Here is a 19,312-nt window from a genome sequence, read left to right as displayed (position 1 = left end):
TCTTCCTCCCAAACTGCCATGATTGTACCCCCTCACCTTTCCTTCCCTTCCTCCCTATTCTGTGTTTAGTTTGGTCCCTGCCTTCCTTTCTCACCAAAGTGGGAGGAGGGTGGAGATTTCTGATAAATGTTCCTTGTGTTAATTGCTGTTCCTTTTTCTCCATTTTTGTTTTGGTTTCCCCTCTTTGCAGTGGGAGGGTGTTTATTGTTTCCCTATCACCACTCTCTTCCCTTTTTTCAGTGGTCACCATGGCAGGTGCTCAGTCTCCTTGGTGAGACTTCTTGCCGCAGGCCTCAGTTGGTGGGGGGAAAGGGGGGGTTGGAGAGGGAGAGAAGGGATCAGGGATTCCTCAGCCAGTCTCATCATGTGGTGATGATAACACTTTTTACAGTCCACTAGTATCTCTGGCGGATGTTAAGCAATAGCTATTAAAGTTAGACATTGTTAACTCAGCAGGAGTTAAACTTACATCCAAGAGTTTTAAAAGAGTTAATGTTGATTTTGAATAAGGCCTGGTCTACACTACGAGTTTATGTTGGATTTAGGAGCATTAAATTGAATTAAACCTGCACCGTCCACACAACGAAGCCATTTTTTCGACATAAACGGCTCTTAAAACCGATTTCTGTACTCCTCCCCAATGAGGGGATTAGCGCTGAAATCGACATCACCATTTCAAATTTGCGTTAGTGTGGAAGCAATTTCAAAGGTATTGGCCTCTGGGAGCTATCCCACAGTGCACGATTGTGACCTCTCTGGACAGCACTCTGAACTTGGATGCACTGGCCAGGTGTACAGGAAAAGCCCCAGGAACTTTTGAATCTCATTTCCTGTTTGGCCAGGCGAGCTCATCAGCACAGGTGACCATGCAGTCCCAGAATCAAAAAAGAGCTGCAGCATGAACCAAACGGGAGGTACTGGATCTGATCGCTGTATGGGGATAGAAATCTGTGCTATCAGAACTACATTCCAAAAAGACGAAATGCCAAAACATTTCAAAAAATCTCGGAGGCCATGTGGGACAGAGGCTACAGCAGGGATGCAACACAGTGTCATGTGAAACTTAAGGAGCTCAGACAAGCGTACCGGAAAACCAAAGAATCAAACAGATGCTCCGGGACAGAGCCCCAGACATGCCGCTTCTACGCTGAGCTGCATGCAATTCTGAGGGGGGCCGCCACCACTACCCCCACCCCATCTGTGGACTCCAATGATGGGGTACTTTCCATCATGCCTGAGGATTTTGCAGACAGGGAAGATGAGGAGGAGGAGGACGAGCTTGAGGAGAGCACACAGCACCCCATTCTCCCCGACAACCAGGATCTTTTTATCACCCTGACTGAAATACCCTCCCAACCCAACCAAGCCAGAGAAGGGACCTCTGGTGAGTGTACCTTTTAAAATATAATACATGTTTTAAAAGCAAGCGTTTTTTAATGATTAAGTAGCCCTGAGGACTTGGGATGCATTTGTGGCCAGTACAGCTACTGGAAAAGTCTGTGAACGTGTCTGGGGATGGAGCAGAAATCCTCCAGGGACATCTCCATGAAGCTCTCCTGGAGGTACTCTAAAAGACTTTGCAGTAGGTTTCCGGGGAGCGCAGCCTTATTCCGTCCTCTATGGTAGGACACTTTACCACGGCATGCTAGTATCAAGTAATCTGGTATCATTGCATGACAAAGCATGGCAACGTATGGTCCTGGTGTTTGCTGGCATTCAAGCAATATCCGTTCTTTATCTCTCTGTGTTATCCTCAGGAGAGTGATATCGTTCATGGTAACCTGGTTGAAATAGGGGACATTCAGAAGTGCCTGTTACTACTGGGCTGTTTGCCTGTGGCTGAAAAGAAATCCTCCCTGCTGTTAGCCACTGGTGCGAGTGGGGGGCCATTGGCGCTGAGCTGTTCGTGTGTGGCTAGCAGGGATCTTCCTTGATACCAGCCACATGGAGGGGTGAAGGGGAAAGCAATCATCCCAGAGAATTGGGAGGGGGGTTAGTTTGGTTTCTGCTGCTGCACATTAACAGGAAAACCGCAGCACTAAATGGCCAACTCAATGTGCTTTGCTTCATATGGGAGAGGAGGGCGCTGCTGTTATGAAGGTTGCAGAAGCCGAAAGACTATGGCTTACCATGGCTGCCTACAAGCTGAATTCTGTTGCCCAGCACAGCATGTGTGATCTCTAACACCAAAGCTACAGGCACTCAATATAAGATGCAAAATGTGAGCTTCTACCAAAATCACATGTACTATGTAATGTGAATAATGTTATTCACCATGAAAGAGTATAGCCATTGTTCTGTAAAATGTATCTTTTTAAATACTTCACTCCCTTTTTTTCCTCCAGCAGCTGCAAATGTTTCAAGCCTCCCTCCTCCATCCCAAAGGCTATCTCAGATAAGGCGACGAAAAAAACGCACGCGCGATGAAATGTTCTCTGAGCTCATGCAGTCATCCGGCACTGACAGAGCTCAGCAGAATGTGTGGAGGGACACAATACCAGAGTACAGGAAAGTGGCCGATGAATGTGAGGAGAGATGGCTGCAGGAAGATCAGAGGAGGCATGATGCAACGCTGGGGCTACTACGGGATCAAACGGACATGCTCTGGCATCTGGTGGAGGTTCATGAACGGCAGCAGGATCACAGACTGCCACTGCAGCTCCTGTTTAACCGCCCTTCCTCCTCCCCAAGTTCCATAGCCTCCTCACCCAGACGCCAAAGAACGCGGGGCAGGAGGCTCCGGGCACCCAACCACTCCACCCCAGTGGACAGCCCAAGCAACAGAAGGCTGTCATTCAACAAATTTTGAAGTGGCCTTTTCCTTCCCTCCTCCCACACCCCACCCGGGCTACCTTGTGAGTTATCTCCCTATTTTTATAATCAATTAATAAAGAAGACATGTTTTTTAAACGATACTGACTTTATTTCCTTTGCAAGCAAGCTGATCGAAGGGAGGAGGGCAGGTGGCTTACAGGGAATTTAGAGGCAACCAAGGGGGCAGGTTTTCATCAAGGAGAAACAAACAGAAGTGTCACACAGTACCCTGGCCAGTCATGAAACTGGTTTTCAAAGCTTCTCTGATTCGCAGCACTTCCTGCTGTGCTCTTCTAACCACCCTGGTGTCTGGCTGTGCGTATTCAGCCGCCAGACAATTTGCCTCAAACTCCCACCCCGCCATAAACGTCTCCCCCTTACTCTCACAGAGATTGTGGAGCACACAGCAAGCAGTAACAACAGTGGGAATATTGGTTTCGTTGAGGTCTAACAGTCAGAAAACTGCACCAGCGTGCTTTTAAATGTCCAAATGCACACTCTACCACCATTCTGCACTTGCTCAGCCTATAGTTGAACAGCTCCTTACTACTGTCCAGGGTGCCTGTGCATGGCTTCATGAGCCAGGGCATTAAGGGGTAGGCTGAGTCCCCAAGGATAACTATAGGCATTTCAACATCCCCAACAGTTATTTTCTGGTTGGGGAAGTAAATGCCTAGGGACTGCAGGGACATACCAACCACTTCCTGCAGCCATTTAAACAGACCAGAGTTCCTGAAGACATGAGCGTCATGAACCTTTCCCAGCCACCCCACCTGGATGTTGGTGAAACATCCCTTGTGATCCACCAGTGCTTGCAGCACCATTGAAATGAGTATGGCACACATTAAATGGATTAAAAAGTAGCTAACTGATAGGTCTCAAAATGTAACTGTAAATGGGGAATCGTCATCAAGCAGTTCTGTTTCCAGTAGGTCCCACAGTGATCAGTTCTTGGCCCTCTACTATTTAATATTTTTATTAATGACATTGAAAAACACATAAAATCATCACTGACCAAGTTTGTGGATGATACAGTAGAAACTCAGAGTTACAGACACCTAGGGAATGGAGGTTGTCTGTAACTCTGAAATGGTCCGTAACTCTGAACAAGACGTTATGGACTTCAGCCACAGGAGAGTTTGGGCTGCAGCCGCAAGGAGGGTTTGGGCTCCAGGTGGGGTGGAATGTCAGGGCTCCTGACCCCTGGGAGCACCAGGACTCAGGGCTTTATATTTGGGGGAAGTGCTGGGGCTTGGGGCTTCAGCCCCATGGCTCCACTCCTGGTTTCAGCCGGGAAGTGGGTGCGCTGGAGGTCGGGGCTTTAGCTACAGGAGGAGCGCTAGGGCTGAAACCGGTGCTCCCCTCATAGCTAACACCCTGAGCCTGGCAATCCTCACAGGGCTGAAGTTGGGAATGGATTCATAGGGCTGAAGCCTCAAGCTTGGGTGCCCCCCACGGGGTTGAAGCCAGGAAAGGAGCCCCGGGGCTGAATCTCCAAGCCCCAGAACCCCTTGTGGGGCTGAAACCGGGAATGAGGTGGTGCATGGGTTGCTGTGTGGTGCCTCTGGTTTGGGGGACACTGCTGTCCATAATCCTCCACTCCCTCCCCAATGAAAGGTACCATCTTCTCCTCATTAAAAATTCATGGCTGTTGGGTGAGTCTCTGCATGTGCAGGATCCTCTCCTACCTTCAGGCAGGGCATATTCTGTGGTTTACCTGCAGCAGACTCACATCAATCTGGACACCAAAGCCGGCTGGGACGAGGGAACAGAGGGTATGTTAGCCACCTTACGGCATCATCAGGTGGGATGTTGACCCAGACCAATGAACAGAGGCATTGGGGGTTGCTGAGGTTGTGCCAGGCTGCCTGCTGCATTTCCAGGTCCATGTGGAGTCTGCTTTAAAAGTTGGAGACCCCTGAACTATGGTCAGTGGGACTGGGTGAACCCTGGGATGCTTGCTCAGCATACAGGGTTGGCTTCTCTGCATATGTCACACTGTGTGCCCCAGAGGGTAAAGGCCACCTGTCTGCCTCTGTGGATTATCTCAGGTAAGTCCTGCAGCATGGTGTTCCAACCTCCCCACCCCCAGTGTCCACTGATCCTCTGGAGCTTGATGTCAGGCCCCTGTGCCATGAGCCTCTACCCTGGCCACCTTGAACCTTCCACCTGAGCCAACTTACCGAGATGCAGCTGGTCTGACTCTGAGCCACATCAAGAGAGTAGCTGTACATGGTCCTGTTCCATACTGGTCATTTCCTCTCCCTTTAGTCCTGCCCTGATACTAAATGGCAGGACCTTTTACCACCGATGGAAGATAAGAGTGGCCCAGCATGTACTCCACCTTGGTTCCATGACCCACTGGGGATATAAGTTGGCAGTTCCTTCATGGAGTCATTAGCACGGGTGTGCCACTGATGTGGTTAACAGAATCCCCTGACACTTTGTGATAAAAGGGAGACTCTGTCCAAACTGCTCATAAAAAATCCCCAATGATGGAGATTCCACAACCTCCCTAGGCAATTTATTCCAGTGCTTAACCAGCCTGACAGTTAGGCAGCTTTTCCTAATGTCCAACCTAAACTGCCCTTGCTGCTATTTAAACCCATTACTTCTGGTTCTATCCTCAGAAGTTAAGCAGAACAATTTTTCTCCCTCCTCCTTGTAACAACCTTTTATGTATTTGAAAACTGTTATCATGTCCCCTTTCAGTCTTCTCCAGACTAAACAAACCCAATTTTTTCAATCTTCCCTCATAGGTCATGTTTTCTAGACCTTTAATCATCTTTGTTGCTCTTCTCTGGACTTTCTCCAATTTGTCCACATCTTTCCTGAAATGTGGCACCCAGAACTGGACACAATACTCCAGTTGAGACCTAATCAGAGTGGAGTAGAGCGAAAGAATGCAAGCACACAAGGGAGGTGAATTAAGGTTGCACATGCAACCTTATTGGAACCATATGGACCCCCAGCCAGATCAACAGCAGGACTGGATGGAACCTTTAGATCCATAGCACAGACCACTATCGCTTGAGCTAATTGGTAATAATAGTAGATTGTTATCCTTTATGTGAGCCACTCACTAGAGGGGGATGGGACACACTTTACCACTGCATTTCAGAAGAAAAGAATTTAATTTCTTTCACACCTCAAAAACATTTCATATGGACACAGCACACACTGTGGATCTTTACCTGAATAGGAATCTAAATGGCTTGTCCTCAAAATTATGCAAAATGATTGTGCTCGTTTCTGAATCTAGGATTATAACACCCTGAATAATATAGGTCTGGTTCTGCACACGCACAGTTTTGACACCAGTGTAATTTCAGTTGTGTTATTCCTGAGTTTTTCCAGTAAGTCAGATTTATGTTGTGTGCAGATTTGTGTTCATTTAAAAAGATATCTAATAAGAGTTTTACATTTTAGGATATAGTTTTCCCACATCTGAAATTACCTAATCTTTATTTCTCCACACACCCAAAAACAGATCTCCTCTCATTTATACCAGGGTAAATCAGAATTTACCCTTTTGAAGTCAAAGAATGACAATGATGTAACATGAGTGGAAAATTAGGTTCAAAGTACCTTAGATTATTTAATAGCTTGAGCCCTATTGACACCAATGGATCTTTCTGTTATGAATATATCGAATGGCTGGAAAAAATAACTTCATTCCCTAAAAAGAAATGAAGCCACGATTGGAAGCATCACGCTTTGGGTCTAGGAGCAGTAGTCACAGAATCAATCATCCAAAATAAATGATATTATTATTGGTATCAGTCAGAAGCTATTTGAAAGCAGACAAGCTGAAGGGATGTGTTTAAACATGCCAAATATGTTTGGAATATCTCTCACACATCTTACCGGTCCTTAGGTACACATTGATTGTTTTGTATTAGGACAGATTAATTTACAAAGTAACTCAGTGCACTGAAAACACAGAGTAAAGCATTGCAGGCAAAAGAGTTCATTTTGTCCTGATTTGGCACCCTTGACTTAATCAGGATTGTGCAAGGTGTAAGTGAAGGCAGAATTAGACCCCAGGAGAGAAACTAACAACCTCTGTAAGGATCACCCGGCAAAATCCTGAACTGATGGAACGCTCATAGCAGCCTTTGGGCCAAAGTCAGTGCTGATATAAGTTACAGGTGTGTAAGTTGCTTTGAGCAGGGGGTTGGACTAGATGACCTCCTGAGGTCCCTTCCAACCCTGATATTCTATTCTATGATTCTAAGTTGGCCAGAAACTAGGTGAGAGCGGTAAAGTGATTTAACATGCACCAACTGTCTTGTACAGTAGGGGCTAGATCCACAAAAGAATTTAGGTGCCTAACTCCCACTTTAAGAGGTGCCTAAGTCTAAAGTATAGACCCTCAAAACACCTGTTCAGCTGACACCTTACTCTGTAAGTACCTAAAATCTCTGGGTGCCAGTGTCAACCAATAAAGTCCTCTAGGTGTCTACATTTCTGCCAGTGGGTATGCACAAAAACACCTGTATCCTGGCAGCAGCAAGCAGCTTGGTGCCTAAACTGGGGCGCTGGAATGGGGGGCTCCAGGAGACATCCCCCTCCCACTTTTTACCAGCTGCAAGGGTAAGTGATGGGGGGCCAGAGAGGAGCGAGTAGCAGGCAGGGTCTTGAGGGGAAGAGGCGGCATGGGAGTGGGGCCTCAGGGGAACTGGTGGTGCAGGGGGCAGGGCCACAGTTCAGGCGCTGGTGGCCCCCTCACTTTTAGGGACCTTCACCGCTCCTGGCTTAAGCTCCAGCAGGATCCTCAAACCAGGCATTCCCCTGTCTAGCTTGCCTGTGGGGCCCAATCCAGTAGGCTTTCTCAGAGGACACCTGAGCGCACACCGCTGGGATCAAGCTGCATGCAAAATACTGCAGATGAGGTGGAGCATTATACCCTAGTGACTAGAGTATTCATATGGGGGACTGGGATTCAAATTCCACTTGATTTACAGCAAAGGCTTGAACCCAAGTCTCCCATGTGAGGGCCCTAACCCCTGGGCTATAGGGTTTTCAAGGTTTGTCTCAGTCTCTGCTGTTGCTGAGCCACTTTGCATGAACTATTTAACCATTCATTGGGCAGAGAGAGAGTGAGAATGACTCTATAACCTAGTGGTTAGAGCACTCTCCCAGGAGACCAAAATTCCAAGCCCTGCGCCAATCAATATTTAAGTATTTTATTTAAAATGAAACAGCTTCAACAGGAGAGATCCACCCTAAGATACTGTACAGCCCATTGGTAAGGACACACTAAAAGCCAGACTGAAGAGAATGAAGCTACTCTGGATTTATAGTGATGGATTTGAGATCAAAATCTGGCTCCACGGAATCAGGAGGGGTGTATAGCAGGAGTCAACAGTAGGTAGACGTAAACTAAGACATGCCAAATTAGCTCCTGAATCATGCACCCCATCTTATCTTACACCCTCCTGCTAGCTAATTTTCATGATATACACCCACCGCTTCGGTGTGTACCACTCATCTTGTACACCACTGAATGCCACACCAGTGCAAACTATATTACTGTGCCTATTACAGCTGATGCTAAATTTACACCAACCATTTACATGCTCAGAATTTAACCCCATACATCTGAGAGCTGAGAGGATTTGCAACTACTTGATACATAGGAAATACCTGTTTGCTCCTATAGCTTGTTATGGAAGTTTGCACAAGCAGATATACACATCTCCAGACACAATTTCCAGACAGTTACACAGTGCATCCATTGGGGACAAAAATAACCTTTTATTCCTGCTGTGTAGAGCTGTATCTCTGACACACATACAAGTCAGACTGAAATAGCCCCAAGAGGTTAATATGGCGAATGGGATCTACAGTTAGCAAAGCTGTTTTGCCTGGCTTTGTTGTTTGGCTAAACTGCAACAAGAATGTCTATCTACAAGGTGTTTACTGTTGCTAAAGGCAGCACTGAGGAATGTTTAATTTTTAGCAGAACTGCAGCTTTTGTGATACACACTCCAGATCTCATTTAATGATATAAACTATGAACTGTTCAGAGAAAACAAATCACAAGTCCATCAAAATGCCAGATAAATTAGTTCAACAAACTGGACTAGAGACATGTTCAATGAATCATCATCACCAAGAATAAATAAATTCAGATTAAGCAAAACTTGATTGAATCATGCTGAAGTTTGGCACTGTTAACAAAATGGATCAGTCTAAAATCTCACATTAGGTACACATAATCTCATAAGATTTATGACTGTTATTGCTCACCACATATGTTTCTAGGTTACTGTTTGCTATGTTAAGAACTGGATGCTCTGAGTTTATAAAGGCTTGCCTGTTATTTCATATTTTAATCTCTTCAAAAGGACATGCTCTTTGCTTCCCTTGTCAGGGGTGCAAAGTAAACTTTAAACATAGTCAATTTCCTGATTACCTTTTCCCCTCCTGTTAAATGCCGGATCTCTCCCAGTGGATTTCAGTCTAGTGTGAGCTTTCAGCGCTCTTTAGGCCTGGTTAACCACTACAAAGTTATGTTGATATAAGTCACCTTGTGTTGACTTATTTGTGACTGGGTCTACTATTTGCCTCCCAATGACATAAGAACCCCATTTATGGCGACAAAATCAAAACACCTCCCCAAACAGTGTGGAGCCATGGCTGACCTAATGAGGTTGATGTAGTGTGAGTGTAGACACTGCACAACTTATGTGGGCCCTAACACTCCTCTAGCAGCTGTCCCATAATGCTCTCTGTGAAAGAGACTGCTCTGCACAACTGTAAACTCAACTACCGAGGGGTTGTGGAGATTGGCAGCCTGACCTCCCTCCCCCTTTAAAAAACTCCCTCATATTTTTCAAAATCCCTTTTCCTGATGGCCCACCTTGGTGAACACACCTAGCAGCTCTCCCTTGTTGCGTACAACTGCCCAGCTGCCCATGCCAGCTCCATGCTCTGGATGCACTCCTGCCTGGAGTAGACATGAGGTATCGGATCTCCTGGGTGAGAAAAGGCTGGGCAAGCACAGCTACAGACCCGTCATAGAAATGTGGGTGATGCCCGCCAAGGGGTACAACAGGGCTCAGCAGCAAAGGCACTGCAGCAGGCATACATTCTAATGCCTGGAGGCCAACAATCCGTCTGGTGCTGAGATAGAGGCCTGCTACTTTTACAATGAGCTGCATGCCCTACTTGGCGGAGACTCCACCAGCACCCCACAAACCACCCTGGTTACCTTGGAAGAGTGGCGACAGAGACCCCTGTCATGAAGAGCGAGGAGGAAAGGCGGGGGAGACGTGGCAGGGAACTCCAGCCATGAAACGAGCCAGGACCTGTTGGAGACCCCACCGCAGTGTAGCCAGTCCTGCCAGCTGAGCACGGATGAATCTGATGAAGGGGAAGAGATCGTGGTTAAGTGTGTGCTTGCATTGTCCCTTACAATGTTTAAATTTAAAGATGGCTCCTGGCCCATCCGCAAGGTATCATGACAAGGTACTGACTTTTCACTGTTTTACTTGTATGAAAAGAGGTAACAGTACAACAAGTAGACATAGAGTTGTTATCTGCTGTTCATTCCTCTATAGGGCTAGGTGGGGTGGGCATATGGAGCAGTTTGTTTATGTACCGAGGGTTGCCCCATGTATTCTTCTGACAGGTTTTGATGAAACGTCCATGGAAGAACTCTTCAGAGAGTTTCTAGGAAGGGTTGCCTTATCATTCCTATTCCTCCACAGTAGGACATTTGCTCATAACACTCTGTGATGAGTTTGGCTGGCAACATTGCAGTAAACAGGCTCACAGTATATGGGCCTGGATGGCTTCAGGATGCCAAGAGCAGCTAAGTGCTCTGTGCCTTTGTTACCCTCAGGAGTGAGATAGCCGCTAAATCACCACCACCTGGGGAAGATAGAGCCAGTGCTCAGTGTCATTGCTCTATACCCATACCCAAGGAATAGGGACAGAAACGTTATGGTTTCATGCAAATTCCCTCCCCTCCCCCTTCACCCCAGCAGGCCATACTTACCATGGCTGGGGCTGGAGAGCAGCACGGTGCAGAGGCACCCCAAAGCTGAAGTGTCAATAAGCATGTTTTGATGGGGATAAGGGAAGGGAGTTTTGAAATATATCTTTCTTTCCCTTTCTGTCATGGCTGTAAATCCAATGATACATCTGTCTGTTTTTATCAGTGGCTGCTAGTATAGCTGCCTTGAAGGGTGCCCCTCCCCACCTGCCTGAGGATGAGAAGAAAGTTGGGGCCTAGGGAGGCTATGTTAAGCGAGATCCTGCAAACCAATGCTACACTGGCCTATGAAGAAAGGGCCTGAGGGCTGACATGGCAGACAGCATGGAGAAGAAAAGAGTGGACAGGAGAAAGGCCCAGGAATACCAACAGAAAGGGGAGATGCACCAGGACATAATGGGTCTTCTCAGGCAGAAAACACAAATGCTGCAGACCCTGATTGACCTAGAGGTCCAAAATCCCAGACTCTGCACCCTTTGCAGTCCTTAGAGAACTCCATGGTAGCAGCTCCCTACACTGCCCCCCTGCCCAACATTCCACATGGTATCACAGGCCACATCCTTACCTTTACCACTCCATGCTGGGGATAGCAAGGAAAACTGCAGCTTCACATACACTGACTTTTGGGAGCCACAGTGGTGTGTGTGTTGCCACAACAGACTCTGCATTTGTGCTGAAATGTTTGCTGCATTTCCAATTTCATAGTCCCATTCTGTTAATTTATGTTTACAGTTTCTATTCCATTGCCTGTTGTTTCTTGTATATTTAATTGCTGCAATGTTTTTGCCACTCAATGAATTTCTATCTTTTTAAAGAAAATGATCTTTATTAGTTCACAATACATAATACAGAATGCAAATCAGTACTCAAAGCATGCAGTAATTTTAAATACAGAGCACCACAGATCTCATATATTCAAGCAAACACCCAGTCATATTTAAAAATGTACAGCAAGCACCATATAATTCATAGCTTCAGTAAAACACACAGTCATAATCTGAAATGTACAGAAAGCACTAAACAGTTCCTAGCAGCACCTAAAGCTTCGGGCTCAGAGAACAGTCCAGCACAGAACATTACTACTGCTGTGGCTGATCATTAAAGTGCTCTTTCAAAGCCTCCCTCAACTGCAGATCTCCATACTGAGCTCTTGTAATGGCCCATGTATCTGGCTGTACCAAGTCAGCAGACAGCTGCTCCACCTCCACCCTGGTGGCAGCTCTTCCTTCCAGATGTTATGCAGGACACAACAGGCAGCTATAAGCATCAGGATATTTTTCCCACTGAGATCCAACCAGTGAGCAAACTCCACCACTGTCCCTTCAATCTACCAGAAGCATATTCAGCTGCCATTCTGCACCTGCTGAGCCAGTAGTTGAATCGTTCCTTGGTGCTGTCAAGGTGGCCAGTGGACAGCTTCATGAGCCAGGGGAGTAAGGCATAGGTGGGTCCCCCAGAATCACTATTGACATTTCAATATCACCAGTGGTTGGGAAAGAATGTCCCTGCTGGCAGCTTTCTGAACACCCCTGTGTTCGTAGAAATGTGAGCGTCATGCACTTTCCCTGACCAGCCCACGCTGATATTGGTGAAGCATCCCCAACCCACCACTGGTTGCATAACCATAGGAAAGCAGCCCTTTCTGTTGAAGTGCTTTGTGGCAAAGCAACCTGGTGCCAAAACAGGGATGTGTGTGCCAGCATTTGCCTCCCCACATTTCAGGACCCCATTGTTGTAAAGCCATCCTGTACGTCCTGCATATCACCCAGCGTCTCAGTCCTATGTAGCAGGATACGATTAAAGGCCCTGCACACTTGCATGACAGTGGCCACACTGTGGCTTTTCCAACTCCAGAATGATTTCCCATTGACTGGTAATGTAACCCACACACCTCCTGGGTGTGGTGCTCTGTCCCTCCTAGTGGCACCGAGACCACTTAGAGATTAACAAGTCTGCTCTACAGACTTAGCTAAGAGTCCTGGGGCTTTTAGCTCATGCAGTAGAGGCTCATGCACTAAGCTTCAGAGATCCCAGGTTTGATCCCAACAGCCGGGGTCATGTTGGTATTGCAGCAGCAATCCATCATTGCAGGTTTCCTCAGTGCAATAACCACTTGCTTCTCCACTGTCAGTGCAGCTCTCATGCTAGTGTCCCTGCCCTCGAGGGCTGGAGTGAGCTTTGCACACTGACCCAGAAATGTGGCTTTTTCAGATCAGACAGTTCTGCAGCCACTACTCTTCATCCCAAACCATTACAATGAGATCCCACCAGTCTGTGCTTGTTTCTCAGGCCCAGAAGTTGCACTCCATCTGCAGCTACTCCATGAATGCCACCAACAACTTTTAAGTCTTTTTCACTATGTCTCTCAGCAGTCTGTCCCTGCAGTTCTCCCTGTGGGTCTGCAAATACAGGAGGAGAATTGTGTGTCTTGTATTTGCAACATTCATGAGAATAGTGCAGAGCTCTGCGAGGTCCATGGTTCTGTCAGAGATGGCAAACACCAAACACTGCTGCACAGGTTTGTGGGATTTAAAAAAAAAAGCACAAATATTATGGGATATAGTTGGTATTATGGGATGGAGAATGTTGCATGCTGGGAACTTGGTCCCTACCCCCCAGAGATCCCTGAGTGACTAAGTTCTACCCCACAACACATGAAAATTTCCCAAAAGGCATTGTGCTGGATGATGGCTCCCTGGGATACCTACCCGTGTTGCACTGATCTTTGCATCAAAACAAGCACACCTGTTCAGTATGTGCAGTGCCAGCGTGAGCAGTCAAGTGCAGCATACACAAGCAATATACTAACATAGGCAGCTGTATGCAATGTGACTCACATTGACCAAAGTTTGTAGTATAGATATGGCCTTAGGTAAGAGTTCTGTAGCAAGTTTTGCAGCAGTGAAAGTGTGCAAATATTGAACACTAAATCCAGACATTAATGCAGCTCAAGGAACCCTAGACATTACAGTTCCATGGCAATAAACTCATACACTGGCCAGTGGATTTACTTTTTGGTAGTTGAGATGGGCAGCATATGTTTAAGGAAATTTAACGTATTTTAAATTGTACATCAGGACAAGAAATAGATCAGTAGATAATTATTATTGCATCAGCTATAGGTCTCCGTCAGGCTAGAGGTCCAAGTGTCTTTCATGCTGTATGGATGCAAAGTTAGATATGGTATTTTACATGGTGGGTTTCCAATCTATAATACTTTGCAAATATAGCTCCAGATTGTGCTCCCTGTTACTCCAATGTAAGTAGTCCAATAGTCTTTCCATTTGAAGCTCTCTCAGTACTTCACAATGGTGGGTCAATATTATCCCCATTATACTGGTGGGGAAACCAAGACAGAGAAGTTATGTGACTTCCCCAAAGTCACACATTGGATCAGTGGTAGCATTGGGAACAGAACCCAGCACACATTCAGCTTTGGATGTAGATTGCATTTTACTGAGTGCTTAAAGAATGGATTGGTATTTACAGCCCATCACTTTGGGTTGTCTTTATGGAAAGTGTTTAGGTCAATATTTGCTATTGGCAATATGAATGATATCACACAGCCAATAAAACCCCAGATTGCTATACTAAAGGAAACAAGCTATGGTGCCAGCCACTAGGATCTGCTCCAGCCTTTGGTCTTTGGCCTGATTTTTCCACTTGTTTGTTACATTGGAAATAGCAAACTCTCCCCTACCTCTTTCCGCTGAAGGAACTTGGCAAGATCTTTGGAGGACCCAACGAGTAATGTCCTATGAGATTGCAACCAGCGTGACAGTTCTCTCCTTCCTCCAACTGAGAGTGGAGGGGATGTCAATTCTTAGACAGAAAACTGGTGTACGGTCTTCTACTGGGTATACGTGTAGGCTGGAGAGTGAGACGATAACCATCCAGGCCCAAGTCAGTCTGTAGCCTTTGCCTCAGGGCTCCATTTATTGTACAATACAAAAGACAAGACTGTGGATTGACAACATAAAGCAATTGTGCTGCTCCCATGGGTAGATTGTGGGCCCTCAGGCAATTTAGTGGTCAGGATCTCACCTCAGGACCTTTGCAGGGCTGGCCTCCTGCTCATTTGCTGGCTTGCTCTCCTCCACTGCACTGCCTGCAGCCTACATTGAATTATAGGAGGGTATTATCCTAGCCCTCTTCTTGCCCCAGGCTCCCTAATGGAGTAGGGCCCTCATCTATATCCTCTCTCTGGTAATCATCAGATCCAATCACCTGATGCTTCCCAGCTGGGTCAGAGCATTCCCAGCACCTGACTGCTGGACTCCTCCCTGGAGGACCACTGGCCCTTAAAGGGGTAGACCACCTTGACATCAACTTGACATCCCCCTTCAACCCTGTGACCACATCCAGAAATAGGCTCAGAAGTGACAATTTTGGTGAAACTTTTTTATAAAGACCATTTCTCGGTTTTCTCATTGTAACCTTTTCTGGTGCTGGGCCAAGCAAAACAAACACATTTTTCCTTTCTTAAAAAAAGGACTTTCAGTATTAAGTAATATGGCAAAATAATTTGCAAGCCCGTAAAGAACAAAAGACCCCCACTGTGTCTAATGCACTGCATTTATGCCTCTGGTTTTACAGTTATAATTCAACGGCCTTTTTCTTTATCGCTGTGTTCAGTGCAAGCAGATCTTAGAACGCACAGTATGGGTAGCCTGGATGTCTAATCAGACAGAAATGAGCTAAGCAAAGAGTAATTTTATACTGAAACCCTGCCCTAAGCTGTATGAAATGTCGGTAAGTGCCATTTAAGTAAAATGTTAATAAATATATATCATGACTCGATTAAATGCTGTGAAATGAGCCATTCACTGTCTCTTGTGAAAAATAAAAGCCAGAGTTTCACTGAAGTATTATCCAGAGGGGCCCTGTTGTGAATGTGATGCTTCATGCAGCTGAGAAGGACTAGACCTGACTCCTGACCTTCTCAAAGCAGCTCCTTACATTCCCTATAGGAGGCGGCTCAGGAGAATGGTCCTGTCTGCCTACACAGGCTGTGTGCATGTCCTCTGTTGCACTCTCAGCCCTGTGTAACTGAAATGAGTGTGGCAAATGAGGCCTGAGAGTAGAATACCCCCATGAGTTTCCCCACTTTAGCATCTTGGAGCATGTTGGCCAAAATTAGCACTGCACAAAATTTTGGATCTGAAACCTTTTTCAGTGAAAAATTGCAGCTTCATTGAGACAAAAACATCAGTTTTGCTGAATTGTTTGTCTCAAAAACAGAAAACTCTGAAGAAGTTAAAACGTTTTGTTGCGATATTCTCAAAACAGAGTGTTTTGATTTTTCAGTTCATAATGACTTTTTGGTTTGAAATGCCCTTCAATTTTATTAAAAATCTTCTAAAGGGATCAGAATGTAAACAAAATGTTTCATTCAACCCAGTTTATTTATTTATATTTATTTCACTTTTTGATTCTCTGAAAATTAAAAAAAAAAAAGTTGGTTTTGGTTTAATCCAAAGCAATTTTTTTTTCAAAATTGCCAATGAAACAAAAAACAATCCATTATTTGCACAGTGCTAGACAAGATACAACTTACTAGAGAGGTAGAGTGTGTCCTATGACTAGCTCAGAAGCATCTCCCAAAGCAACTGATTATATAAAACTATCTGATGGGAAATGGACCCAAAGTGGGCAAAGGGAAAGTGATAGATACACTCTCAAAAAGAATTAACAGCTGTGTGACATTGTCAGAGAGCACTCGGAAACTACAGCTACCAGTGGACTAACAGAACAGTGAATGATGGAGTGAAACTGACTAGAAATAACAATCATTGTGATTGTGAAACAAAGTATTAACTGCATCCAAACTGTGTCTCATTTCCAGGAGCAGCCATAAATCTGCCCTACTTGTGTCAGATTGTGTGAGTCACAAATAGGATTCTGTAGCTAGAAAGAGCCTGGCAAAACCTTCATCCTTCAGTCACAAAGTGATAACCATCACCTCACAAAGATACTGGAAGGCCCAATTAATTGATATTTATAACAAACTTTGGAATCCTGAGATGAAAGTCACTATAAAAGTGCACCGGAATTTTTATTGTTCCTAGACCACCTGCTTAGACCAGAAGCATTCTCTTTTAACATTGCCTGATACAGCTACCAATCTGCTGTCTCTTTGGGAATTTCATAAAACAGATGTGGCTGTCACATTTAATCTCTCTTTTACTAAAAACAAGGACGAACTTGAAGAGGATATAAAATGAACTGTATGAAAAGTGCGGGTGAGAGGAAGCCCCATTGTTCTGTTCTCACAACTCATGGACATACCAGCTGCACCATCAGAGTATAGCCCTGATGACTAACTCCACCAACATCACAAATTAGGCCTGACCTAGTTTCACTCAAAATGTTCATTCAGCAGCTGATTGGTGTATTATTCTGACTGCAGCTAAAGTACAAAATTGTACTGTGAAGCAGTAGTTTGAAAAGAAGACAAAAACAGGATTCATGTTTTCCTATACTCACAATGCCTCTAGCACTATATACTAAAATAATCAGTCAACAGGTAGGACGATGCAGCCAAAAGCATTCCTATATTCTCATGGTTCCCTACTGTGCTCTTGAAAAGAATTACTTCAGTTTATCCTCTCACTCTTTATTATAGGAATAACAAAGTCCAGGAGAAGGGGGGGAAACATAATTCTGGACAGGGAACATCCAAGTGGCCTCAGTTCAGAAAACCAGAAGTAAAAGCATGTGCTTCACTTGATTTAAGTAACATGTAACAATTATGTACGTTTAAGTGCTTTCCTTAATCAGGGTCAAAATTTGAATTTCTAGGTCACTTCAAGTGAGGACCCAAAAGTTTGAATGCTTTTTTGAAAGCTATCTGAACCAGATGAACCTCTTGAGAACATGGAATTGGACTGTAAATCCCATGAAAACAGGCTCTCTCATGGGATCCTGGCCCTTCTTCTTGAAACTTTTCTCTCTTACCAACATAAATTGAGGCAATAAAAGATATTACCTCACTCACCTGGTCTCTCTAATATCCTGGGACTGACACAGCTACAACAACACTGCATCCAAAAATTCCTGGCGTTTCAGAAACTTTAAAAATGGAAGAGGGAAAATAAATTAAAATAAATGGGGTTCCTATTTTATTCTGAATTGGTTCACTCATTTTAAAACATAATCTACAAACACCAAAGGAAATCAAATCTTAGTGAAAAGAAAATGGTATCTGGAGTCCTCATTTAGTACGAGCAACATTTCAACAGCCAAAATGTGTTTGGAGAGGCATAAAAATGTGCATGCTCCCAATTAGATCTTTCAATAGGACAGTCTGACCTTTGGGATAAATTACAGCTCAGATTACATTGGAGATACATTTCATTATAAGAATTGCCACCACATATTTGCAGCAAATTTATCCAAGATGGATCGTTGTTAGAGAAAAGCTCATTATTAATTCACTGCCTTTTTTCCCCTCTATTGAATACAACCTGTAAGCAATCTATGTTTTAGAACAAGGTTTTTGAATTCCTTTTGGTGGGAGTAGAACATATATGTTTTGGCCATTAAGTTAAACAGAATTATTTTTATAAACAGGATTTTCTATAGCAACCAGCTTGAGGTTCTGCAGAACAAGAGATATTTGTCTTCATATTTGTCTCTGTTTCATAAAGGACTTGGAACATCGCCTATTACATCAGGATGACACATTAGAGACACTGGCCCACTCTGGGAGAACACCTTAGTTCACAAATAGAGTTGTAATGAGCTGGAGAGTATGTATGTGCACCACTGTCCTTTATTGGTTAGTATGAGAACTTCTTCACATTGCTGCTAACAGCTAAAGCAAAGTCATTTTTAGCTTAGGGGGGAGTGATTGGTGCTTGTGGAGTAGGAGAAGCTGGGTTCTGTTCTCACTCTGACCAGCATACTTTGCATATTATTAGTATTTATTTGTTTTGTGGTAGAACCTAGAGGCCTGGTTTCCATTGTGGTAGGGGGCTGTACAAACAGAGCAATCTGCCCTGAAGCACAATCTAAGACTAGAGACAACAGGAGGATACAACAAATATGTCGGGGCCGGAGTGGAGGGCACACAAGGAAATAATGAGGTGATACTGGTCGATATGATATGTAGTATCATATGTAATATGATATGTAGTATGATATGTAGCATGATATGTAGTAGTCACAGGATACATAGATAGATAGATAGATAGATAGATAGATAGATACTGAGTGACCATGGTTTGCAACATAATTACACCTAGATGGCCACAGATTTGTCACAATTTGTTAAGCAGTTCCAGGCTGCTGGGAAGCTTCTCTGCCCTCACTCTCCAACTTCTGTATGCCCTTTTAATAAGAAAAATCAGTTCTCAGCTGGGATTGATATAGGCTAAGAAATGGTTTGTCATGTTCGCAAATTTTAATTAAGCCGTTTCTAAATAAAGACGATTACAATTGTATTTGACTTGTTTTCTGTGTTTAGGTGAAGATGCTTGGATCACACGTTGA

At 44.7% G+C, this 19,312-nt stretch overlaps 1 protein-coding gene across 1 annotated transcript; it reads left to right on the top strand.

The window, feature by feature from the left end:
- Positions 1–1,182: 1,182 nt before the first annotated feature.
- Positions 1,183–19,312, top strand: LOC311515805 (uncharacterized protein; the record flags this gene model as incomplete). The annotated part of the gene is made up of 3 exons (XM_084619144.1): positions 1,183–1,384; positions 2,346–2,690; positions 19,287–19,312. Exons 1-3 carry the CDS (start codon positions 1,231–1,233, stop codon positions 19,310–19,312), a joined length of 525 nt encoding a protein of 174 aa, XP_084475270.1. The 5' UTR covers positions 1,183–1,230.

The sequence above is a fragment of the Lepidochelys olivacea genome, assembly GCF_965140295.1.
Source record: "Lepidochelys olivacea isolate rLepOli2 genome assembly, chromosome: 2".
In the NCBI taxonomy this organism is placed as follows: Eukaryota; Metazoa; Chordata; order Testudines; family Cheloniidae; genus Lepidochelys; species Lepidochelys olivacea.
This window is presented reverse-complemented; position numbering and strand designations above follow the sequence as displayed.